This window comes from Arthroderma uncinatum (assembly GCF_011692745.1).
Source record: "Arthroderma uncinatum strain CBS 119779 chromosome Unknown scaffold1, whole genome shotgun sequence".
Taxonomy (NCBI): domain Eukaryota; kingdom Fungi; phylum Ascomycota; class Eurotiomycetes; order Onygenales; family Arthrodermataceae; genus Arthroderma; species Arthroderma uncinatum.
The window spans coordinates 4,416,786-4,441,599 of record NW_022983863.1 but is presented as its reverse complement, the minus strand read 5'-3'; the positions used below and the strand labels follow the sequence as shown (position 1 = coordinate 4,441,599).

Sequence of the window (24,814 nt, the reverse complement as noted above, 5' to 3'; positions counted from 1 at the left end):
GAAGCGTTCGAACCCCCGTTGATGATTCCATAATTATTTTTTTCCATTGACCCTTGTTTAGGGGCGCCCCTGATCGAAAGTTTGTAGCTTCGATATAAAAAGTACAAAAGATAATGGCGAGTATATACAGTAACCAGCCCAGTGCTTTAACGCCGTCCCTATAAATGATATCCCAACGCTAATGTACAGTCGGACGCTTTGTTGGAGAGTTTTTAGAAGCAGGAGAGATGTTATCGCCCATCTCCCAGAATCTAGTGTCTGCATATGAAAGACACAGCTCGCTCGCTGAGTGCATGGTGTCTCCGTGGACACTGTTTTCAGAAAGGACATTCACTACCGTGCCGAAGATAACAACGTGGTCCCCGATCCGTGTGCTCTGAGGTAGGTATTGGCACTCGAATATAAATGGAAAATGTGAGACCGAGCCGTCTTCTTGTTGATGTTGTTTCTCTGCCTCTTTCTGCCTTTGATTGATAACCAAACGGGGCGGCTCTCCATTCTGGACCGAGGGTAATGTCTCGGTATCATTCGGCGCAGTAAACCGAAAGAAAGATAACCGTTGGTTGTCCCCGCTTATAGCTACATTTTCATGCCCCTTTGAAAACTCCAATGCCAATCTTGCCATGGCCTCGTTTGGGGACAGTAGGTGTACGAGGAAGCGTGACGAAGAACGGATGGCATTGTATGTCTCTGACGGGGTTTTCACATTAAACGATATAACCGGTGTCGGGTTCAGTGTCACAGTGTTGAATGAAGAGACGGTCATTCCTCTGAATGCCGAATTCGGCGGAGAGTTGGGTTCTGTTGAAGTGACGATCGCGACGGGGTGAGGAACTAATCGCATCAACCGGCGGACTTGGGTCTGGATACTCGTCTCGGCATCGAGGCCCCTTTGGCTTTCTGTAGTTGATATGTCATCTTCTAGCTCAATTGTGTCCTTGTTCGTCGCATTGGAGCTGGGTGGGAGGTTGATGTTGATCTCAGTGTTTGATCTATGCTGGTAGAGGTCGGGTCGCTTTCGCAGGTTCGGAGGGAGGACCGGGCTGAGAGTGTCAGAGATGCTTTCGACATGTTTCGAGACAATCGCCCGTATTATACCGCCATAGTATCTGCGAGGAAGGATGTGTAGTGGAGGAACAGTGCTCGCTCTTATGGCGCTGTTATATGTAGCTTGAAGCATCGAGAATCCCTGGGACCCTGGTCGAGCGAGGGAGAGCATCTTCCCTAATAACCAGCTTCGAGAGTCGTGCCCTGGTATTCGCATGCATCGTTCAACTCCTCGAGCTGCTCTCCCTCATACGTCTCCGGATATAAAAATGCTCATAGTGCCTGTTCCAGCTGCTCGTTCTGGTAAAACGATCTGGAAATCAAGGTCAAGGTCAAGAAAAAAAAAATTGCTGACGTAATCAAATTCATATCGCGAATAGCTTCAATCTCGTTGACCAAATCTTCAACAGCCTTCGAATGTCATAAAGCAACCACCAACAAGCCATAAACCGCTCCATTGACAGGGCTCGGTCCCTTCGTTTCCTTTAACCAGCCATCCACCATCGGAAACAATGTCCTTCCACGCCCCCGTTCTTCGAGCGGGATCAAAATTCGCCTCGCCAAAAACCACATTCATATGCAGTCAATGCAGAAACGCAACCCTTCTCCGCCGTCCTAAACGGCCATACACATTCACACAACTCATCGCGCTCTCGGACGGAAGCACATTCACCCACCGCACCACCTCTCCTCAAGCCGTCTACCGATCTACACGCGACACACGAAATGCACTCTTATGGAACCCCAGCAGTGAGAAACTGCTTAACCTCGAAGACGATGAAGCTGGTCGATTAGCTGCGTTCAGAAACAGGTATGGACGAGGATGGGATTCTACCACGAAGATATCTGCCAGTGACGCTGAGGCAGCTGCAGCTGCTGCCGCTGCCGATGCTGCCGCTGTGGAGGCTGGAGAGGTAAAGGCGGAGACGGCAAAGGCACCTGAGCCAGTCGTGGAGTCAGAGTTTGAGGAAGATGAGGATGAAGATAACTTATTGGATTTGATCAGCTCGTTTGGACAGGAGGAGCAGACTCAGGGATCGAAGAAGAAGTAGAAGTGCTGCCCTTTGTGAGGCATGGGTTATGCGTCTGTTTTATATCTTCTCTTCGATTTGAAAGTTGGAACTGCACATTTTACTTCCTATGGCATAGACCGGGTCGAGAACGATATTGTACTATATTATACACTTTGGGAGGGGCAATTATACGATATTTTGAGCCGACTGTAATTGATGATTTCTCTACCCATTTCAGCATACAGCTAATCTTGCTTGTAGTCTAGGCTTCTCATTACCAAGAGGTAAGTAGTTCAATCACGTAGAAAATAGACATGGTGATATCTTATGGATAATTTGGTCTGGTAACTTACCGCCTGATATTCAAACAGCCTTGCCATAAACTCCTATAACTGGCTAAACAATCTGGGATAAGTAGAAACATAACACATGATCAATTTCCACATATTTCTTTAAACAAGACAGGTTCACCATGAACAAGAAAGGGATACGATATCATGTATGGACGCTGTGTGAATATATATTTTTAACAAGGGAAAGTGGTATAAGATCAAGATAAACCCCCTAATTCACAGTGGTAGGAAATCTGCTAGTGTCCTGTATCAAAGATAGTATTTAGGCTTCTTCCTGGTCTCTAGATGCGCTGGTGGCAGATGCGTTGCTTTCAGAATGTTGGTGGCCCTGTCCGCTTTCAGAAGCTGGAGCGGTTTCGGGTTGATGGGGGTTTGGCTCATCTTCGGAGTCGAGTTGCAGAAGGAAGGTTTCCCACAGTTCAATAAGCTAAGTAAAGGCGTTAGTATAATGCACCAAAATGAGGTATTGGTATGTTGGTAGTATGTACGAACCTCTTTCTGCGCCTCAACAGCACTCTCCAAAAATGTCTCTACCCCTGACTTGAAATCTTCCACCTTCTCCCTTTCAAATCTCTCCAACTCATTCCGCATTACCCTACCCAAGTCCTCAAACAACAATCGTGACTGGTGAACCCTCTTCTCTGCATCTGCAACCTCTGCATGAGCCTGGTTAAGTCTGTCCTGCTGCGACTTGCCCTGCCTCAGAAGCTTGTCCCGTGTATTCTTCTTTTTCTGCATGTCTGACTCAGCAGCATGCCACGAATGATATGACTTTTGACGTTGAGTGAATGCCATCTTAACACTACCGATGAGCCGAATGTATTCGTCCATGGTGATTCCAAGAGTCAGGACATCCTGTTGGGCTTGACGTTCGTAGAGCTCGCGGATCCGGAGCTGAACTTCGGCGAGGCCGTCAAGGGGACCTGAAAGAGCGGGAGAGAGCTCAACGCTCGCGAGGGAGTGGAGAGACGTAGAGAAGTCACTGGCTGCTTCTGCGAGATTTTTGCGTTGGGCGACTACGGTGTCGACGGCCTTTAGGAGAGCCCTAAGTTGAGTTTCGAGGGCGTCAAGGTATATTTTTCGATCATGGAACCACTGGCTAGAGTCAGTATCAAGGCTATGGCCATAAATTAAGAAATTGTTAGACATACGTCGTCGTGTTCTATGAACTTTCCACCCCCACCAACGGATAGTCCAAGAGAGCTGAACATTCCCTTGCTCTGTCCAAGATCTGGCTCGCGGTTTTCCTTGTTTTTCACGTCCATGGTGAACGCTTCACTTTCAAGGAATATTTTGAGGTCTCCATCGTGTTGTAGCGTAGGATGGGCCGCGATTTTGTTAAGCATACGCTCCAACGCAGCTCTCCTGGACTCGACGAAGTTGGTATCGAACCTTCCCACTGCCTGTTTCTCAGGGGGAGGCGGTACGACGATTCCTGGGTTATTAGAGTGCAATGATGTATATAGCCATAGGAAGTCTCGGTATCGTCTAGTAACAGCGAATTCAGGCCGTACATATGCTTTTGATGTTGTCTGAACACCTCGGTTAGCCGCATGAACATATATCTATGTAGATAGAGAAATGCCATTACCTTTGTTCTAACTTGATAGACGATATGGCTACTGGTAATGTCCCCGACTTTATGCGGATCTCCAACAGTGATATAGAATGACGGTTTCGCGGCCTGCTCAACGCTGATGCTCTGATTCTGGCGCTTTGGCCCGGAGTCTGCTGCTGTAGACGACGCTGGTGCTGGCTGCACTGGTGGGGGTCCTGTCATCTTAGCCCGCGTCGTATTGCCATCTTCATCGAGATCAACAGATTCCATCAGCGCTGCAACGCCCGCTGCGCCAGACGACTGCGACGCCGAAGAGGTAGGCCGGACATTCCGAGTTGTGAACGACTCCTTGCGTGGGGGTGCAGGTCGCTGGTCCTGCGTCTGAACGTCTGCAACGGGAAAAGACGATGACTCGCCTAGCGGTCCAAGGGGATCGAGGACGTCTCCTGCTGGTTCTAGTTTGACTACCTGTGCGCTGACCTTACGGGGAGTTCGGGGGCCTCGGGCGGTGGGAGGTGATTGAGGGACTGTCAGGGACGACGAAGAGGGTTGCTGGGTAGTCGCCTGGGTCTCCTTAGCTAGTTCTGGTCAGCGAAAGAGATCAATTCATGTCTGGAACAACGCCATACCCGGCTCCTTGCCATCGGGGGTTTTGGAGTGGGAGGGAACATCTGTCAATCAAACAGTTAGCACGTCACGGCAACGTCGGGGAAGTGGATGTCTATGCCTGACGTACCGCCCCATGGGGAGTCGCTGCCCTCCAGATCCATGACCAGCTGGCTACTGTGACGACTGTACTGGTGCAGGCAAGCGTTTGGATCGCGATATCAAGGAGGCAGAGGATGTCAGCCTAAAGTGCGCGAGCTCCAAAAGTAAAGCTGTTTGCCTGACATGACGAAAGTGGTGGTAAGTTATGTAAGTTACGGGTATTCGCATTACCATAAATTACACCCTTAGAACTGACAGTATTATGGAGGGTATATTATATTATCTAGCAGCATATGTACCAAGGAGAGTATGTATATATCTATGTAGGCTCTATCTAGTTCAAGGATGCCAGTCTATGCAGACTCATTGACGGTCCACGGTAGCCCATGAGCATGCATCTGCACAGCCAGCTGGAAGAGATAGTCCAAACTCTCACACTGCGTCTTTGCTTTGGCTGGGTTATCGCCCCAGACATATCTATTCAGCATACGTTAGTTGTATCCCAACATGGCAGAGTATTGAAGAGGATACTTACATTCCGTGTCTTCTCACCAGAACAGCATAGGTGTCTGGATATTCATCCATGGCCTTCTCCAAACTTCCAGTCAAGTCCTCTTCGAATGCAGTATTCTCAATAATCGGAATCTTTAGCGTGTCGAAGAAGCCTAGCATGCCTTTACCCTTACCCCTGGGGATTCCCTTGATCTGCTCAATGTTGCTGATCTCAAAGCAGCCGGATTTCCCCTTCTCACGCTCAACGAGTAAGGTAACCAGGACAGCCCATTGGGAGTGCGTGTGAATGCAGCAACCAGCACCGCGGTCGAAAGCAGCGAGGAAGAGGGGTGTACAGGCCGAAGGGTTCAGGACGGAAGGTTTGCGGATGTATTTACGGGCCTCGGGAGGGTATTTTGGGGTTGGGTAGGAGAGGACAAAAATCTCTTCGGGCTTTATGAGTTCCTTTTGTACACCAGAGGGGGCGATGAAGATGTGTTCACCGCGGCGGATGGAAGTCTATAGGCGTTAGCAGATGGATGAGATATATGTTACTAGAGCGGGCTGTATACTCCACCACCGGTGCCAGTGACCCATCCGAGGCTGTAGAACTTGCGACAGAGCTCCGGAATGAGATTGGCAGGATGTTGGGGGTCGTCAGATTGAACGAGATGGTCGTTGTTCCCCTCCTGGACCTCCTCTGGCTTGATATCCGCCATGTTGGCCACTTATCTATGAGAATATGCGGTCAAACAGTGTCAATAGGGTGTGAAAAGTGAGATGCAGCCTCTACAAGCCCAATTGAGTCTAACTGACGTCTATAATGTCCTCTTGTGCTGGCTGCTGTGTCCCTTATCCAGGTCTATAGAAGGTGGGATAAACTATCGGAGCGCGCTAATGATCGGTACGATTATGGCGTCTCTACGGGACACAGCGGAACGGCAAATCAATGCCTATAAGCCCAAGATACAATAGCAAAGAGCGAAAAATAGGCCTAATATCGATGAATGATGATGATAACTAGGGAAACAGGCCATATCTGGCCTCTATATATGGGGGAAGGCGTAGCGTACGTACGAGCCGTAATCAAACAGATCTGCAGGGGGGGAGTGGCGTTGGCCTGATACTGCCAAGACGCCGTACACACGAAGATTCTGACATAAACGCAAGTGGATGGATGCTGACTAATGACAAATGACTAAGCATCCGGAGTATATATCGGCCCGCGCGGTAACCGCCCGCTAAGAACACGCACTTATAGCTTCCTCTGCAGACGCACTCCTCTCCCCGCCCGCCGTGGAAGCCGTGGAAGTATGGCACCCGCGGCAGGAAGAGGCCACCTTGCAAGCGGCTTTCCGTTTCGCCCTTCGCATATATACTCGACTTCACCTTCGTGTTTCTCTTCTTTTCTTCTTTCCCTTCCTCTTGTTCATCGACCTGTTGTTGCTGATTGCTCGCTTTTGCCTGCTTACCCTCTAACCCCACGTTGACAAGCCGCTTTGTCCGCTGAAGCTAGCTCGAAGGACCGATCGCAATGCGTCTCAACGCCCAGCTCGCGTCGTTCCTCCTCTCATCGATAGTGCTCGTTGGCTCTGCCCATGCTGCCGATGAGGAGCCTTTGGTAGAGAAGGAGACTGCCTCTACCATCGAGAAGCCTACCTTTGTCGTATGTGAAGCTTACCTCTGCTTATAATAGCTTGACTGACGGTGTAAACAGCCCACAACTATCAAAGCCCCATTCCTCGAACAGTTCACCGACAAATGGGACTCGCGATGGGCCATCTCCCATGCTAAGAAGGAGGATGCCAAGTCTGATGAGGAATGGGCCTATGTTGGTGAATGGGCCGTCGAGGAGCCAACCGTCTTCAAGGGAATTGAGGGCGATAAGGGTCTAGTTGTCAAGAATCCCGCTGCCCATCATGCGATTTCCGCCAAGTTCCCAAAGAAGATTGATAACAAGGGCAAGACTCTCGTTGTGCAGTACGAGGTTAAGCTTCAGAGTACGTCCCTTCGAAGAGGTTGTTTGGGGAGATACAAGATGGCTCCGATGCTGACGTGCTTTTAGACTCTCTAACCTGTGGAGGCGCATACATGAAGCTCCTACAGGAGAACAAGAAGCTTCACTCCGAAGAATTCTCCAATGCCTCGCCTTACGTCATCATGTTTGGCCCCGATAGATGTGGAGCCACCAACAAGGTAAGAGATGCAATTGAGCGGTATAAACACTAGGACAGCTATCTAATACTTCGCCAGGTTCACTTCATCTTCAAGCACAAGAACCCCAAGACTGGCGAATACGAGGAGAAGCACCTCAAGGCCCCCCCAGCCGTCAAGGTCACCAAACTCACCACCCTCTACACTCTCATCGTCAACCCGGACCAGTCCTTCCAGATCCGCATTGACGGCGATGCCATCAAGAATGGAACCCTACTCGAGGACTTTACTCCTCCAGTCAACCCTGAGAAGGAAATTGATGACGCCAAGGACACCAAGCCAGAGGACTGGGTTGATGAGGAGAAGATTGCCGACCCCGAGGCCAAGAAGCCCGAGGACTGGGACGAGGACGCTCCTTTCGAGATTGTTGACGCCGATGCCACCAAGCCCGCTGACTGGCTAGATGACGAGCCAACTTCTATTGCCGACCCTGAAGCCGTCAAGCCAGAGGACTGGGACGACGAGGAAGACGGTGACTGGATTGCACCAACCATCCCCAACCCCAAGTGCGAGGAAGGCTCTGGATGCGGCAAGTGGGAGGCCCCCATGATCCGAAACCCAGCCTACAAGGGCAAGTGGTCCGCTCCTATGATTGATAACCCAGCCTACAAGGGAGTCTGGGCTCCAAGGAAGATCCCCAACCCCAACTACTTTGAGGACAAGAAGCCCTCCAACTTTGAACCCATGGGAGCTGTAAGTTTACCTACTTTATTGGAAGTTATTATATTCCTGACCGACTAACATTGGGGTGTAGATTGGCTTTGAAATCTGGACCATGCAAAACGACATCCTCTTTGACAACATCTACATCGGCCACTCTATCGAAGACGCCGAGAAACTCAAGGCTGAGACCTACGACATCAAGCGCCCCATTGAAGCTGCTGAGGAAGAAGCCAGCAAACCCAAGCTCAGCCCTGAGATCGATGATGAGACCCCCGCTGTCCCCTTCACCGAGGACCCAGTGGCCTACATCCGCGCCAAGCTCGACCGCTTCATCACTATCGCCCAGGATGACCCCGTTGCAGCCCTCAAGGCCGTGCCTGAGGTTGGCGGTGCCATTGGTGCGATTCTCGCCTCTCTTGTCGTGATCATTGGCATGTTCGGCCTGTCCACCCCTGCCCCACCAGCCGCTAAGAAGGAGACCGGAAAGGCCGCCGAGAAGACTGAGAAGGAGAAGGCCGCCGAGGCCGTCGTTGCCTCCGGAGCCGACAGCGGCAAGGGAGAGGCGAAGAAGCGTGCCGCGAAGTCAGGTTAAGCCAGGTTGTGCGAAGGCTGATCAACAAAAATTAATATCAACTCCTACCAACATATTACATACATACACTACCACCCAACCAGGCCAGTCTGCGGTGCATCAGGGGACGTGGCGCCTAGAGAAAGAATGCATGCATCTTTCACGCCTTTTTCTTTCTTCATTTTCTTTATTTACTCTTATGCAGCTGGCGTCTTGTCACCCGTCATGTCTATGGAAAGCGAAAATGTTTATTGATGTTGAATCGGGTAATCCTCTGTTTCAGGATGGACGGAAGGATTGGCGGATGGACGGGCTTCTCTTCCTTCTTCTAGAGAGATATTCTATGTACCAGGTTGCGAGTCTGATCTGTAAAGTAACTGTTAACCACGAACTCTTTCTCTTCTTCTCTTCTTTCTCTTTTTCTTCTCTTTTCCTGCCTTTTTTATATGCTTACCTAATATTCGTATCCGGCCAAACGGCGGCGATGCTGATTGGCCCATAGAAGCCGGCGGAAAGCGCTTAGCCGAGGGAGTTTCCTACTTAGGCCGGCCCAACCTTCTCCAAGCTCTCCTCTTGTCTCTTGTCTCTTGCTGAACATTCGCGACTTCGACTTCTGCTATCTCAGTCACTTCTGCAGCTTCACAGTTCCTGCTTCCGGCGTAATTGAACGAGACGCTCGACGAGAGACCACTAGGATGGCCTCCCGCGCTGCTACCCGCCTGCCAGCGTTTCAGCGTTCCCTTGCCGCCGCTGCCTCTCCCCGCAGCGCCCTCACTCGCTCCCTCACCACAGCAGCCCGCTCCGGCGCCACGAGCAGCAGCAATTCCATGATGGCTTCCTCCAGGAACTCCTCGGCCACGGCCATCCGCAGACTGCATGCCACCGCCCAGCAGCTCAAGCCTGCCGCCGCCGCTGCAACTGCGTCGACCACCTCCGCAGCCTCCACCGCTACCTCGTTCCCCCAGGACCACGAACGCATCGCCAACCCCATCGACACCGCCAACTTCATCGATAACGAGTTCACTGCCTCTCGCGCAGAGACATGGATCGACTTGTTCGACCCGGCCACCAACAACCTCGTCACCCGTGTTCCCCAGAGCACGGATGCGGAGATGAAGGCTGCTGTTGCCAGTGCCCAGGCTGCGTTCCCAGGGTGGAAGGCAACCAGCATCATGGCCAGACAGCAGATCATGTTCAAGTTTGTCAACTTGATTCGTGCCAATTGGGACCGTCTCGCGGCTAGCATCACCCTTGAGCAGGGCAAGACCTTTGCCGACGCCAAGGGAGACGTCCTCCGTGGTCTGCAGGTGGCCGAGACTGCCTGCGGTATCACCACCCAGATGACCGGCGAGGTGCTCGAGGTCGCCAAGGACATGGAGACCAGAAGCTACAGAGAGCCATTGGGCGTTGTCTCTGCCATCTGTCCATTCAGTATGTTACTCCTTCCCGCTGCTTAGCTTTCTCACTAACAAGGAGTGTAGACTTCCCTGCCATGATTCCACTCTGGTGCATCCCAGTTGCTACCATGACTGGTAACACCCTGGTCATGAAGCCATCCGAGCGTGACCCCGGCGCGGCCATGATCCTCGCTGAGCTCGCCAGGGAAGCTGGTTTCCCCAAGGGTGTCATCAACATCATCCACGGTTCCGCCAAGACCGTCGACTTCATCCTCGACGCACCCGAGATCAAGGCCATCAGCTTCGTCGGCAGCAACCGCGCTGGTGAATACATCTACACTCGCGGTTCTGCCAACGGCAAGCGTGTCCAGGCCAATCTCGGTGCTAAGAACCACTGCGCCGTCCTGCCTGACGCCAACAAAAACCATGCCTTGAACGCCATTGCCGGTGCCGCTTTCGGTGCCGCTGGTCAGCGATGCATGGCTCTCAGCACTCTCGTCATGATTGGCGAGACCAAGGAATGGCTTCCTGAAATCGCCGATCGTGCCCGCGCCCTCAAGGTCAACGGTGGATTCGAGGAGGGTGCCGATTTGGGTCCTGTCATTAGCCCCGAGAGCAAGAAGAGAATCGAGGACATCATTGCCACCGCCGAAAAGGAGGGTGCCACCATCCTTCTTGACGGACGCGGCTTCAAGCCCGAGAAGTACCCCAACGGTAACTGGGTCGGCCCAACCATCATCACCGGTGTCAAGCCACACATGACCTGCTACAAGGAGGAGATCTTCGGCCCTGTCCTTGTCTGCCTCGAAGTCGAGACCCTCGACGAAGCCATCGACCTCATCAACGCCAACGAATACGGTAACGGTGCCGCGGTCTTCACCCGCTCCGGCCCAACTGCCACCAAGTTCCAGCGCCAGATTGAGGCTGGCCAGCTTGGTATCAACGTGTAAGTACACCTTCGATGGTCCCCAATTAATAGATATCCAGCTAACCAATCCTATCTTAGCCCAATCCCCGTCCCGCTCCCCATGTTCAGCTTCACTGGAAACAAGAAGAGTATTGCTGGTGGCGGTGCAAACACCTTCTACGGCAAACCAGGTCTCCAGTTCTATACCCAGCAGAAGACCGTCACCAGCTTGTGGAGAAGTGAGGACGCAATCAGCAACAAGGCAAGCGTTGTCATGCCCACCCACAGTTAACCACCCTTTAACCTGTTTTGAATGAAAACGATAAAGAAAGCCCTGTCTGTTTTTTGTTTTATTTAGTGTGTTCGCGGATAACATATATTTCTTCTTTCTGCCATAGATCGTTGCGCATTTCTAGTTCAGATATCCTCGACAGCGTACCAAATTTGGCTCCCAGCAAGAGAGGCGGGAATACGTGACCTTGCTACATTATATAACCAGGAAATATATATATTGTAGTAATTTGTGTCTTTGATAGTTTTGCGATTTAAAATGAGCGTCGTTGACACGATATATGCTATAAGTAAAGCATGTTGGAATGCGTTTACCAAATTGTTTTTTTCCAAGACTGTTGAAGCCAAGGTTCCAGAGAATCAAAACGAAACCAAATTGTCACCCCAATTTCCTACATCCCCTTTCCCTAGTAGTCGTCTCCCCGGGAAATCACCTCCTTGCAATTGGGCCTGAGCAGAACAGTCTATGTAGAAAATCATATTAGCCTATATTCCACAGCCTTTCAGCTCGTGTACTATACTCACATGCTCAAACTGCGCGACATAAGAGCCCGGAACATCAACGAGTGGCTCATAACACTCAACAATGCCATTTGAGATCAGCGATCTCATACCAAGGTGGTAATTCCTCACTCCCATATGTTCAAGATAACGCCTGGAGAAGACCAGAGTTCCAAAGTTCTCACGTATAGTCTTAAGCAGTGACTTGGCAGAGGAATGATGAAGACCAGCAGCGCTGGCATGCTCGTTCAGACCGTAGCCGTAAACCCCCACGTCATCTCTGGTATAGCCCTTTCCCGTGCTCCCAAAGGTTTCGATTGCAAATACATCGCCTTCTTCCATGCGTTGGGTGGTTTTGGACTTGACGAAGGGAACTTGTTTGTCGCCGTGGATCTTGTAGCGCAGGATATTATGGCCGGTAAGGCTCCGAAGTGCTTTGACTGGGATGACCTTTCCGTTGAGCTCGACTTCGTAGCTCTCCATTACTTCTTGCATTTCTCCACTGATATGATCAATTCGGGCGTCAATACCAGCTTCCTAGAATATTATTTAGCTTTTGCCGATGTTATGCAGAACAAGGGATATTTGCCTACCTTGAGCCCTGTATTGGTGGCCGCCTTGACGGCCGTGAGCAGATTATCATAGACTGGATTAGAAGCCACGGTAAAGGCGCTATCAACAATCCTACCGTTGACATGAACTCCGAAATCTATTTTCAAGACATCGTCGTACTGGAGGTGAACCTCCTTAGCTCCGGGGTTGGGAGTCCAGTGAGCGGCTACGTTGTTCAGGCAGAGTCCAGTCGGAAATGCCATGCCAGCTTTGAGAGCGTCACCGGTCTCAATGCCTTGGTGGCCGGTCAGTGCCCGAACGCCATCCTCGATCTCCTGGGCAAGCTTTTCCATAGACACGCCAGGCTGTGCGATTGTCTGGACATACTGGCGGACTTGGCGATGGACTTCAGCAGCTTTGCGATAGTCATTCAAGAACTCTTCATCCATGTTGTTTGCTACAGACATGTGACGAACCTCTTCGGTCGTGGTGCGTTGGAGATTGTCATTATGAGTAACATATTCAACAATCTCGCCCTGGGGGTATCGTTGGTCGGGAAATATGTTGGCGAGCGCAACCCTCGGAGGAGTCGTCTGCTGCCCACCCAACGTCTTCTTTTTCTTCTTCTTGTTACTCTTTCTTTTTCTTTTCTTACCTTAGGCTGAAGTTAGCTTCAAGTGTGCTCTTATTAATTTTATATGGGCTTACCACTGTTAGGCTGGCCACCGGACTTCAGGTCAGCTCCGATCTTGTCATCGTCATCGTCATCCCCATCTTCGTCTTCCCCTTCGAGTGCTCCTTGAAGGAGTCCGCTTGCTGCGGCTGGCGTGGGAGGATTGACGGCAGCAATCGCACCGCCGGTTGATGATTCTATTCAATTTGTCAGAGTAGCTTACAACTAAAGACAGGTAGCTTCTTTTGCCCTACCATCTGGGCCTCGACGATGGCCATCGGGTGTTTGGGATCCCATGATCGGCTTTTGCTAGTAGTCATAGAGGTTTCTTAAGTGGTTGGTTGTTGGTATCAAAAAGTTCAGCCTTTAAAGAGATCGTAAGGCAGAGGTCGCATGCAAGCCTTGGCACATGCTTTACCCTTTTAGGTGACTCTATACTACACGATTACTTTATGAATGTAACTCAACTTGATGGACGTTGAATGTCACAGTATGAACTTTTTAGCTTGATAATTACATCCGTTAAGGGGTCTGCAGCCACATTGTAATATTTGTTTATCAAGCGGTAGGCTGTATAAGGATAACTCAGTAGGAATGATCATATTGCTTATACAAAATATTAGAAAGAAATGGTCTCTAAATAGCTCATCTACCACACATGGCCCATAATCGTAGCCCTAAAATGATATAAGTAGAAATATCGAAGATAAATGGATATATAAATAACCAAACTGCATCTAGTCTATGGGTGCATATATGCCCCTTTCACTAAGAAGCAAGATCTCTCCAAAGTGGTAAATGGCTGATGTTGATGATCATAAATTACTCGTCCTGGCCGAGGTAAGGGTAGACGAGTCTGACCTTGCTGCAGACGCCGTTCTTAGCAACTGCAATACGGCGAGTATAGTATCTTACGCCGTTGATGACTTCGAAACCCCACACCTTATAGATTGTTAGCGATCGCGCAGTGCATACATGGAAGAGTAGGAGGAAATAAGATGTTATACCTGTTCTGCGGTCCAACCGTTGTCGAGACTCTCTACCCAACTCTGGATGAAAGGCTCGTCACCCTCGCTCTCGTCGACAGTCCAGCCGTCAGAGGCGGATCCGTCAGCCAAGACATCTCCGTTGAAGAACTTAGCGACAGCAGCGTCCTCCTCCGGCTTGCCAGCCTTGGTCTGTATCTCGATGGCTGGGACAGTCTTGGAGCCGTCCTTCTTGGTCCCGATGAAGCGAGTCTGGCCCTTGACGGATCCGAAGATGTGGTCGGTGTGTTCCTTGGTGTGCCAGCCGAGTTCACGCTTCTCGGTGGTGCCAGAGATTCCACCAGTCAAGGTCTGGGCGATGTCGATGTGGATAATGTCGCCTTCAGTGTATTCCTTGACGTGCAGAGTGATGGTGGCTAGGCCGATAGCCTTGCGGGTGAACCACGAGATTCCTTGCTATAACCTTTGTTAAATTCTACAGTGCCCATGCAACTGCTAGCTAGAGATAAACGGCTTACAAGTTGCAAGGTAGGGTCGGTGCTGTCGGAGAGAGTTGCATCCTAGTTGTCTATTAGACCCCGCATTTTGAATCAAAATGTAACAAAACGGCAAACCTGGGACGGATTTCTCTTCTGGATAAACTGCTACACAGTTTGGTCCATCAAGGGGATCCTGAGCCCAGCCAGAAATAAAATATCCCACTTACCATCCTCCAGTTACCGGTCAGGTTGTGAACCGTAGCTTCCTTTGGAGCAGCCATCTTGACGTAGATATTATGTAATAGGAAGGATAAAAATAAAAAGGGCGAATGAGTGAGTAAAAATGCGGAGACTGGGTAGACAGAGGTGAACAGAGATGAGACGAGGATAAGAAATACCTGGGAGGAAGATGTTGAATATATGTGGTGCAGCAAAGCCTCGGAATCCACGACCTCCAACCCTGGCTCGCATTTATCATGTGGAAGTGACGGAATCTAACGTGGGGAACTCCGCCAAGCGTGCCGGATATTATGTTGCATCCAGGAACAGAGCGCATCATCGACAAATTGTGAGCCTGGCTTTGACGCCGTCCCCGACAAAGGGGGCGGATAGTTGAACTAGCAGCGCTCCGCCGTGGCAAGCACATGCGAATCCCCAGACCAGCTCGTCCTTTGAGGTTGGTGGTTTGAGGTCAACCCCGTGTATAAAATTAGCACGCTTTCATCTCTCCCCTGAGCGTTCGTGTGCCTTGTGAATGGACCGGAATAGGGGCAGGGGAGCTCTTGGAGTATGGAATCTCCGAAAGTTTATGCTGCTGTCTCGCTTTCTCAGTTCTTGTGCCATCATTGTGCGTTCTTGTTCCTGTAGCTAAATATTGTTAGCAAACCGTAGGAGAAATAGGAGCGAGTCATCTTTAGCTTCCAGCGTTGCATATCTAGGTCAATGTCCCATTTAAGCTGAGCATGCACCTCGTAAAACATAACTATGCTGTGAAGCGCTGTAGTTGGGAGTGAGCTCATGTATACTTGCTCTGCTATATGGTTGAAAAGGAAGCAGAAGGTTCAATTTAAGATGTCGTCACGTGATAATCAGAGTATCAACGCTGCGCGCGGAGCATCGAAAGACGGGCAGACGAAGACTTGCACGCCGAATACCAGGGAGACAAGAACGAAGAACTGCTGAGATGGCGTTCAATAAGAAATATGCTGGTCTCCCCGACCTGGTATGCCCTCCCATTTGAACAAGCGTAGGAGAATGACCACATGTAGCTAATATACAGCTCTTATAGGACCTAGCTCCTGATATCTATGAAACCCCAGAACTAACGGATGCTTCGACATTGCCGGTAATGATGGCCATGACTATGATACGCGCAATTCCTATACATCGAAATACTGATGAAGAGACGCCCTAGACTACCACAGTACGCTCGTCATCGCCATTCGACCCAGAGTCATCCACCAATCCGGAAATCGATGGCCGTCGATTACGGGTCGACGAAGCTCGTTCTCACTTCGAGCCCGCCCGAGTCGATGCCAGAGACGTGGATTTTTCAGATAGCATCGCATCCAAGAAAAAGTCATACCGAACAATAAGAGCAACAAGGCACCACAATCGGGACGGAACTGAGGTTCTTGGGGATATTAGTGATGAAGAGGACGAAACCCTTGAAAGGAAACTTGCTCGACTACGACGGGAGGCAGAGGAGTTGAAGGAAGAACTTGCTACCAGGAGAGCCCAAAGAGACGCTACCGAAGATGAAGAACAGGGGGACACAGATGACGGTTGCGATGAAGGGATTATGGAGCTCAGCCGAACTTTGGATACTCTATACACTTCTTCAAAAGAGGCTGGTCCCTCGGCTGAGGCAGCATTATCGCATAAACTCTCTTCTGATATACACGATATCAATCGTGCTAAGGAACGGGGCGCTGTAGGCACGGATGGGACTCGTGCAGATCAACACGCTGGGGGCCCAACTTCTTCGATTCTATCACAAGCGGCATCTTTCGATGCGCGGCTTACACTGCTAGAAGCATCATTGGGATTGAAAAACACACCTGTCCCAATCTCACCGGATGATCCATCGGATACAGATATTCAACCCATTCTCCCGTCCCTGAACCACCTTTCTTCCCAACTCTCAACCCTTAATAGCACCCTTACTGCCAATAATACCCAATTGTCCCTTTCTAATGCGCAACCCACCCCTCTTCCCGTAACGACAACTCCCCATATCGAAGCGTTAAGTAGCAAAATCCGCAAACTTACCGCTGACGCTGAAGCACTTACCACTGCTCGACACCGAGCAACTGAAGCGGCCCGTGCAGCCTTTTCTGCTCGAATTGCTGCCGCAACGTCTGATGAACCGCAACCTTTAGCAGACCCTACACTTTCATCCCCAGCGGCTATAGAGTCAGATGCAGCTGCAAATGAGCAAACTGCAAAAATACATGCGCTATACACGACATTGCCAACCATCACTTCATTGCATCCGTTACTTCCCAGTATATTGGAGCGGTTGCGTTCTCTCCGTGCGATACATGCTGGAGCGGCAACGGCGAGTCAAGACCTTGATGCTTTGGAACAGCGCCAGGCAGATATGAAGAAGGAAATAGATCAGTGGAGAGAAGGACTAAAGGCGATGGAAGAGAAGGTCAAGGAGAGTGGAGAGACTATGAAAGGGAATATGGAAGTCATGGGTCCATGGGTGAAAGACCTGGAGAAAAGGCTGGACGCCTTGAATCGATAGATACGATTTCCTATACTTTTATTTCAATCTAGGAAGCTTACTATGGATTATTCCTCCCATTATACTCCGTACTCTAACTACCAATAATATGTCTTGACATCTCGTAATAACACCTAAATGAGACCCCAGTTCCATCGGATAATACAGAGTTCAAATATCATACAGAATCGCTTTAAGGCTGAATGAACATTGGGAGGCCACAGGACCATTCAATGCAAGCGCTTCATAATCCTAATTTTAGGCGCTAACCTGGCTTCCACCCACCAGCCACGCGTAACGTGCTTTCTTGCATTTGCTTTTATAAATTCCCAGGCCTTCACGCCAGTATCCCCGAAGAGTGCTTGTAGAATCCTAACTTCAGCGCCACATGCATAACATGCATTCGCATCTGGTCGAACAATGTGGATTCCACTATATCCATAAGCATTGTCAATAAGCTCCCAGTTGCCCATTCCACGGAGAATGGATTCATCTTCAACCAAGGCATAATCAATCTTATCCCAAAATTCTGGCTTTTGCTTCTCAAGCTCACTTTCCGTCTTATCATAAATCCATCTCGACTCTCCGCTTTTAAGCTCGGGAAAACTCCCGTCCGGGGAACCAGGGAGATGAACAAATGGTGATTTAGGCGGTGGCATTTCTAAGAAATGGGTTGCGCCAGTCTGACAGGTCAATGTGTCCATATGGACGGAAATGACTGCTTGAGAGCCGTGGGCGTAGTTATGAACTAACTTCATGGCTACTCCGCCAGGGTAGTTAGACATAGAAATTGGCAGCAGGATGAAGAATGACATTGCAAAGGAAGCTAAGGTTGAGAGGACAAGGGAGATGGAAAGAAGGCGATATGCAATAGATTTGGCTCTGCGGGTCCAAATGTATGAGGCTCCGATGGCAGCAACTGCAGTTAATGGGGGTATTGTGTAGATGATAAAACGCCATTCCTTGTGTGGCTGAACGCTCATAATGGCGACAAAGGCGATGAGCGGAATGGTGATAGAACAGGCTGCTTTGCGTAATGGGTGAAGCAAACATGCGAAGGGGATGCAGATGAGGTAGGCCAATGGGTTCAGGAAAAGGCGAGGCAAGGCACTCGTGAAGTAATAGTGCCACGGGTCTACGCCCCAGTTAGAGGCGTTCCCTTCAAGGACATTGTATCCGAAAGCTGCTAACTCAGGCCATAGTGGAAACTTCTGCCAGAAGAAAGAGTCCACTGATACGGTAATAGCTAGGCCGATTAACACACCGCTGATGCCCGCTGGAATTATTTCTCGGCGCAACCCAATTTGACCTTGAGTCCAGAGGTATACTGTAGTTGTAGCAAGCAGAGCTGCGATCTCTGACCGGAGAATGATTCCTGCGATTGTGAGCAGATAAAGACATAGTCGACAATATGAACTTCTGCGTTTTCCTGGCAGAAGACCACCAATGAAACAGGCAAATGCGAGAGTAGCTATTTATAATTGATAAGTAAACGAGAACCTATGAGGTAGAAGGGAACGGGGTATGTATACTTATTGGGAGCGCAAATATGTTTGGAAGAGTCCTCGAAGCATAGTACATGACATGGAATTGACTGCTTTGAAACAGAATGTACCAAACCATCGCATTATCTCCAAATCCCGTCTGCACGCATCGAGTTAAGGATGCCAAAGCAGAGTAGTTAATAAACCACAGGACACCGCGGACTTATAAATCTATGATCAGCATATATAATAGCGCGGGTTAAAAGATCTAAGAGAACTAACCTTTGGCTTGAGGATTCCCATTCAAAAGCCATAACACTGGCTTCGAGATACCAGCCAGGAGTACAGCGCCGACAAAGGTCCTTGGTACAGAGCCGGGGAAGGTGACATGGTCATATTGGCGGAGGATAGGTAAAGGATCCTTCACTGAAGGAATTCCGTACTTTAATATATCATGAACTGCCTGTATATTAAAGGATTCCTCGACCTTGCTAAAAGGAGACAAGACGAGGTATACCAGGGACACGACGCCAACGGTATACATGCCTATACAGTAGTTAGTAACAAAGGAGATAATGATAATAGGAATTTGATTATTTAACACTTGCAATAAAGCATCGCATGGGCGGCCATCGTTACATCCCCTCCTTTAGGGGGGTTTAAGGAAAGTCAGAGTGGGATGTTGGCGTCGAGATGTAGATATTTCTGATGTTGGTTGTTTTGTTGATGCTCCCTGAGATCTTCTTGACTTTCAGGACCACGTAGTGACTTTCGACAACTCCAGCGTCATTCTCCCACCATACGACTCTTCCCCAACTGGCCTATCCCGGGGTCTCTCAATGTGAAATATCCCTTCGAACGGAACGTCAAGATGTTTTTCTTTGGCCTCGGAAAGTTGTTTCAAGGTTTGCTAGCTACCTGGTCCTTCAGCCTGCAACGCATAGCGTCCTGGCTCCAACCTCTCCCAACTCGCATATTCTACCAGCTTAAAGCTATAAGGGATCAAATACTAACCATGAGTCTTTAGTGGTCGTTCTAATAATAAATGCCATCGCCATCCTATCAGAAGACCGCTTCCTAGCTCGAAGTAAATCCCCCGCCGCATGCTGTCGTAGCATCCCCTCGAGTCCGTTATCCAAACCAATGCTAACACCTTGACAATAAAGTCGGATGGAGTCGTACACAGTATGATTCAGGCTTTGGCGCATCACAAGATAACACCAGTATTAAAGCGAAGTCCGCCGATCTAATAGCAAGTGTCCGAACGGTTATGAGAAGTAAGCGCTCCCACCATACCCCAAAGCCTTTGCACCACGGAGGTCATCCCATTCTAACGTGTTCGCCTCTTCAATAATTTCTAGTCCCGTTAATCGCTATAAATATGCTGGTAATCTTTTACGAATTGGTGTTGGGATGAATATTTTGAATTAAAGGGATATAAAATACAAATGAACACTTGACGTTACGATACCTTCTTTTCCCTCCTCTGAGAACCACACGTACCCGCACGCACCATTGAGTCGTCTTTAGACATGATTTGAAGCTCATCGCCGCCGCATACCTCGTTGGCGGTCTCTTTGTGGACATACGAGAACATACTGTCGACGCAGGAATAGTGGTGTACTGCGGTAGATTCAGGAGGATATATTGAATATAAGTGCATATGGAGCGGCGCCGTTTGAATTTATTTCCATCTCTCAACAGTTTTTTTTAGAAAGGGAGGGTAATGAAAAAGGAACCGGAGTTTTATTGCCGGTTTTACTACATCTTATTCCTACATGGAATGCGTTCAAGTTCTAATTGGCTGCACAGGACGTAAAAGATCACAAAGTATTAACATTTAACATTTTCATTTCTAAATAGTTAGGCTGCATAGTAGTCAAAACTGTAGCGCTGGGAAACATCATATCATGCTAAGATCAACACCACCTCTTCAACTGAATTCTTATGGTATGACAATTTCTTCATCTTCTTTTGAGTCATCGTATGTCACAAAGCGCATTGCATAACAATAGGCCAAAAGCTTTCCGCGAGTCGAATCATGATGGATCATAGAACATAAGACATATCACGTAAAGGGTGACTTGTAAGGCTGAAGTAGATAATGAACGGGTATTTGACGTCAGCACTCCGTGAAGATATAGGCCGTTGTGGGGACGAGCTGTGTGTGTGCGTCTGGTGGTGAGAGGTGAGAGGCCAAGGTAGAGCTCTATATACAATGCAAAAGGAAAGGAATAAATATGATAAACATGCGAGTAAGATGGGTAGGTAGGCAGACGCCTACAACTGTATGGATAGGCACAATATATGCAGGGAATAAAATAAGGAAAGATAAATGATTGATATGCAGCGACTCCCCATTGAAACGAAAAACGCCGACAAAAACCAGCCAAATGTATATGTGTATGTTTGCATGTATATGTCAATTCTGATATGTGGTACAATTCGAGGTCATGATGTTGGAAGATTCGAGGTAGCACGTAAGCTCGCCATAAGACTTTTCTCTTTTCCGTTTTCGATTTCAGGGCTGGTATTAGAGTACACTAAATGATTTCTTGCGTAGGCTGAATCGGCTTCGTCGTGTGGTGGGCTGTTTATGCGGCGATGATGACGTGGGGGGTGGTTGAGGGAGTGATGTTAATTGTTGAGAGGGGCTCTCGTATTGATCGAGCTGTTCTGATACTCTAGAAGGTAGTTGTTGGCGTTGTCCGAGGACAGGTGGTTGCTCTGCATCTGTAACTGCGGTAGAAGACGTATTGGCGCTTGGACTGATAGTGGGAAAGGGTTTCAGAGGGCCATTGGTAGATATAGTAGTGTCGGAGGCGGTGGCAGAGCCATTTGTTGCGCTGCTAGAGGCTGGCAGATCAGGGACTTTCTCTTTCTCCTTGTCCTTGTTTTCTCGATGTTTTCTGCTGTAGCTGAGGCTTCGACCGCCGAGCTTCAGCTTGCCCAGTCCACCAGCAATACCATTAATACCATTCGCAAAACCGCCAGCAAGCCCATATCCATTGCCATTTCCATTACCATGGCCGTTGCCGTTGCCATGTCCGTTCTCCTTTTCCTTTCCATTTCGACTTTCATTTCCGTTCCCATCGCCGTTACCAGGCATCCCCTCTGCCGAAAGCCTCTTCTCAGTCGATAGTCTCTTCTTCTCAGACGAGAGCCTCTTTTTCTCCTCTTTAGCCGTAAGCCGGCTCGCATCCAAAGCGGTCTTAACCAACTGTTCTTCTTTCTTAGCTAGCTCCCTTTGACGTGCATCCGCCTTCTCCTGTTCCTTGCGTTTCTGTTTCTCTTCTTTCTCCTTTTCCCGTTCTTGGGCCTTACGATCCTTTTCTTCTCGTGCCCGCTCCTTTTTAGATTGTATTTCAGCAGCACGATCAGGAGTTCGAGACATTAGCGGGATACGGGGCAAGGAAATAGGAAGTTTGTTGGGCGAGGATGACACCGGAGTGTTGGGTGACTGGGCCGTTGCTGGCGCGGGAGGGAGGGCAGTGGATGGTGGGTCGGCTATTGTGGACAGTTGAGGTGCACTGGGGACCTGCTTTATGGGGTTGAAGGAGGTGGAGGGTGAGTTGTCCGTGATGGGGAGTTGAGGGACTGCGCTGCGTACGCGACTGATGTCCGATGCAGACGCGACGCCATTTGCATTTGAAGAGGCGGTGGTTGCGAGGTCAGCATTCTCTCCTTTTGCCGCCATATGTTCACTCTGCAGTTCCCGCTGCATGGCTTCAAAGGTTGTTTCCTGGTAGAACAAGACGTATGCACAGGCCTGACCCGGCCTATCGCCAAAGAAATTCCGTACATAGCTTTTATCCACGGGCTCGACCATCTCGTCATCGAATAGCAGCCATCCCCGGTCTTCTGTTTTTATGATCGCTACATAATGACCATGGTACGGACCGCCACCAATATGTACGACAACGGCATATAGTTCGTATAACCGGTCTGGATCCTCGGCGTCATCGGTAGTGTTGAACAGCCGTAGATAGTAAGGGTATACCACGCGATGGAACAGCTTCTGCAACCGCTGCAGATCTTCCGTATACTTGAACCGTTTCAGATGCAACGCTAATATCCTTGGTAGGCGCTTTATTTTCATCCTCTTCTCGGCCTCCTGTAAACCGCCACAGTTATCGCAGTGAAACTTGTTACGTTCGCAGAGCATTTCTTCTTCCGAGAATTTCCGTAGGCACGAGGTCACCGAGGAGTGCTGCTCTAGGTCCACAGACAGGTCAAGAAATACCTCATCACGCTGGGATTTTTTCTCGCAAGTAAGACATTCTGTTTCGGACGTGAGTTTACCTTCGAACAGCTCATGGACCCAGCGAGTGTTGCAGGGAGACTTTGCGCCGACGGACGTTGCGAGGGTGGTTGCGGCAGACCCTGATGTTGGGGTACTTGATTCCGAGTCACCGTCTCCTATTACCGGCGTTCGCTTTGCTTCAGCTTCGACATTGGATACCACCTCGTTGAGCAGTAAGTTAAGAAACTCATGCGCGTCCTGATGCATAGCTGTTCTAAACATTTCGTTTTCCCGCCGTAGGACATCCAAGAAGTGTTGCGGTCGAACGACGCCCATACGTTCCTGACTCGCAGCGATGGACTCGAAGATATCCTTTAACGAAGTAAATAGTGATTCCTGCATGCCATAATTCTGCGAATTATCTGTCGTCTCCAGCACTGGAAGAGTATGCATCGCTATTTTCTTCTTATATTCGGGCGAGTCCTTATCCTCGGGTTTCTGGATCTGATTCTGCACGGCGATGGGTGGTCTGTTTGCAGCATTAATGTTTTGCTGTTGTTTAAGCTTCGTTTGCATAAGTGCTTCTTCAAGTGATATGTCCGGGTCCGGGTATTTGAAGTTGGTTGATAGCGCGGTCTGAAGGGATTCGGGAGGGGAGCGTTGCGGGTAGTTTATCACGGATTCTCGAAATGGGGCGGAATAATATAGACATTGGAGGATAGAATTGCAGTAACTGTCGGAAAACGACAAGTACTTGTTAGCCAGGGTAGTTTAGTGAGGCGCGGTATGGCCATAACTAACCATGTGTTCGCGAATGGAGCCTATACATCAACGGTTAGCCTATGCGACATGTAGCTGGCAAGAACAAGAGACTTACATTCTCCATGCCAAAGAACTTATCACTGCCATCGCTTTTCAATGGGCCTGCGTCTGTGAGAAGTTTCTGGAGCGGAGTCAAGGGTACCGGTGGGATGTCCTTCTTCGCGGCTGTGGCAGCGTTGGCGAAATTGCTATTGGCCTTAATCACACACGGCGGTCAGCAGGGTGACGGTGTCTGCTATTCATTGTAGAAGAATAACGTACCCCATTGCCTCTGAGTTTCCCAAAGAAGGAGCTCATGATGCAGAGTCCAAAATCCGAGAAGCGCCTCCACGCAACCAAGCCAAGGCCGCCGCACAGCGGCCAGCACTTGTGAATATATAATGCACCGGGTAAGCTGTAGGAATGACGGTCGATATTAATAGCACGATAAGGATGCGCGTTGGTTCATGTAGGTAAGAATAGATCGCTGAGCAAAAGAGAGAGTCGGTATCGTATTCGGAGGGCCGACAGCGACAGAGAGCGGATCTTGCCGTGGGTACAGTCGGAGAAAGAGCCGACCAGGGCAGCGAGACGGTCGAGGCAACGAGAGGGAGAGGAGAGAGGGTTCTTTAGGGCGGAGGAGAGCAGCCGGAGGGCGATGTTAGAGACAAGTCGAAGGAGGTTTCAAGCAGGAGAACGAGCCGGGAGACGAGAATGGAGAACCGAGCCGCCTTGGGTGGGAAGGCTGCTTGCCAAGAGGAGCGGATAACTATATCAAGCGCGGAGGTGATGAGAGAACAGAGGAAGAATAGAGGATAGAGGAGAGGAGAGGACGAGGATAGAGGAGAGAGAGGTCTATGATGAATGAGGAGGATGTGGTAGAGCTAGCGAAGGGAGTCGCAGCGGAGCGTCGCTTTCGATGGTTGGGCCCTGGGATGGGGAGGTACTTGGCTCAGGGCGGAGTTTAGGCGCAGTCTCAAGTACTTCCCCATCGCACCCTTAAAAGTACCAACTTGCACTTTACTTCCCCCCCTTACGCATGGCAATCGCTAACTTTCCAGCTAAACTTCCGCTAACTCTGCGCTTCTCGTAACTGGATATTGTCCGATGCTACACAAGTAGGGTAGGTATAGCTGCATGTCTACATGTA

The 24,814-nt window shown here is 49.6% G+C and overlaps 10 protein-coding genes across 10 annotated transcripts; 4 read left to right on the top strand and 6 right to left on the bottom strand.

Moving 5' to 3' along the window:
• Window positions 1-178: 178 nt before the first annotated feature.
• GIQ15_01348 (putative oxidoreductase) lies at window positions 179-1,219 on the bottom strand (the record flags this gene model as incomplete). The annotated part of the gene is made up of 1 exon (XM_033548765.1): window positions 179-1,219. The coding sequence occupies one exon, from the start codon at window positions 1,217-1,219 to the stop codon at window positions 179-181; it is 1,041 nt and encodes a 346-aa protein (XP_033409716.1).
• Window positions 1,220-1,559: 340 nt separating this feature from the next.
• GIQ15_01347 (50S ribosomal protein L36) lies at window positions 1,560-2,099 on the top strand (the record flags this gene model as incomplete). The annotated part of the gene is made up of 1 exon (XM_033548764.1): window positions 1,560-2,099. One exon carries the CDS (start codon window positions 1,560-1,562, stop codon window positions 2,097-2,099), a length of 540 nt encoding a protein of 179 aa, XP_033409715.1.
• Window positions 2,100-2,675: 576 nt separating this feature from the next.
• Window positions 2,676-5,890, bottom strand: GIQ15_01346 (Methylthioribulose-1-phosphate dehydratase MDE1; the record flags this gene model as incomplete). The annotated part of the gene is made up of 9 exons (XM_033548763.1): window positions 2,676-2,840; window positions 2,906-3,445; window positions 3,601-3,945; window positions 4,005-4,549; window positions 4,601-4,642; window positions 4,708-4,763; window positions 5,043-5,156; window positions 5,215-5,690; window positions 5,744-5,890. 9 exons carry the CDS (start codon window positions 5,888-5,890, stop codon window positions 2,676-2,678), a joined length of 2,430 nt encoding a protein of 809 aa, XP_033409714.1.
• An 815-nt stretch (window positions 5,891-6,705) lies between these two features.
• On the top strand, window positions 6,706-8,640 carry GIQ15_01345 (calnexin; the record flags this gene model as incomplete). The annotated part of the gene is made up of 5 exons (XM_033548762.1): window positions 6,706-6,837; window positions 6,889-7,171; window positions 7,237-7,367; window positions 7,425-8,078; window positions 8,140-8,640. The coding sequence occupies 5 exons, from the start codon at window positions 6,706-6,708 to the stop codon at window positions 8,638-8,640; spliced, it is 1,701 nt and encodes a 566-aa protein (XP_033409713.1).
• A 674-nt stretch (window positions 8,641-9,314) lies between these two features.
• On the top strand, window positions 9,315-11,215 carry GIQ15_01344 (uncharacterized protein; the record flags this gene model as incomplete). The annotated part of the gene is made up of 3 exons (XM_033548761.1): window positions 9,315-10,050; window positions 10,101-10,962; window positions 11,023-11,215. The coding sequence occupies 3 exons, from the start codon at window positions 9,315-9,317 to the stop codon at window positions 11,213-11,215; spliced, it is 1,791 nt and encodes a 596-aa protein (XP_033409712.1).
• A 406-nt stretch (window positions 11,216-11,621) lies between these two features.
• Window positions 11,622-13,237, bottom strand: GIQ15_01343 (methionine aminopeptidase 2; the record flags this gene model as incomplete). Its single annotated transcript, XM_033548760.1, has 5 exons — window positions 11,622-11,678; window positions 11,740-12,252; window positions 12,309-12,922; window positions 12,976-13,137; window positions 13,195-13,237. 5 exons carry the CDS (start codon window positions 13,235-13,237, stop codon window positions 11,622-11,624), a joined length of 1,389 nt encoding a protein of 462 aa, XP_033409711.1.
• Window positions 13,238-13,762: 525 nt separating this feature from the next.
• GIQ15_01342 (uncharacterized protein) lies at window positions 13,763-14,686 on the bottom strand (the record flags this gene model as incomplete). The annotated part of the gene is made up of 5 exons (XM_033548759.1): window positions 13,763-13,882; window positions 13,948-14,382; window positions 14,445-14,486; window positions 14,541-14,570; window positions 14,633-14,686. 5 exons carry the CDS (start codon window positions 14,684-14,686, stop codon window positions 13,763-13,765), a joined length of 681 nt encoding a protein of 226 aa, XP_033409710.1.
• Window positions 14,687-15,588: 902 nt separating this feature from the next.
• Window positions 15,589-17,157, top strand: GIQ15_01341 (uncharacterized protein; the record flags this gene model as incomplete). Its single annotated transcript, XM_033548758.1, has 3 exons — window positions 15,589-15,627; window positions 15,694-15,750; window positions 15,820-17,157. The coding sequence occupies 3 exons, from the start codon at window positions 15,589-15,591 to the stop codon at window positions 17,155-17,157; spliced, it is 1,434 nt and encodes a 477-aa protein (XP_033409709.1).
• Window positions 17,158-17,366: 209 nt separating this feature from the next.
• GIQ15_01340 (Alg12p) lies at window positions 17,367-20,217 on the bottom strand (the record flags this gene model as incomplete). The annotated part of the gene is made up of 5 exons (XM_033548757.1): window positions 17,367-18,511; window positions 18,903-19,166; window positions 19,539-19,612; window positions 19,917-19,977; window positions 20,124-20,217. The coding sequence occupies 5 exons, from the start codon at window positions 20,215-20,217 to the stop codon at window positions 17,367-17,369; spliced, it is 1,638 nt and encodes a 545-aa protein (XP_033409708.1).
• A 936-nt stretch (window positions 20,218-21,153) lies between these two features.
• Window positions 21,154-23,982, bottom strand: GIQ15_01339 (ubiquitin carboxyl-terminal hydrolase 13; the record flags this gene model as incomplete). Its single annotated transcript, XM_033548756.1, has 4 exons — window positions 21,154-23,596; window positions 23,665-23,684; window positions 23,741-23,881; window positions 23,947-23,982. The coding sequence occupies 4 exons, from the start codon at window positions 23,980-23,982 to the stop codon at window positions 21,154-21,156; spliced, it is 2,640 nt and encodes an 879-aa protein (XP_033409707.1).
• Between the last annotated feature and the right edge of the window lie 832 nt (window positions 23,983-24,814).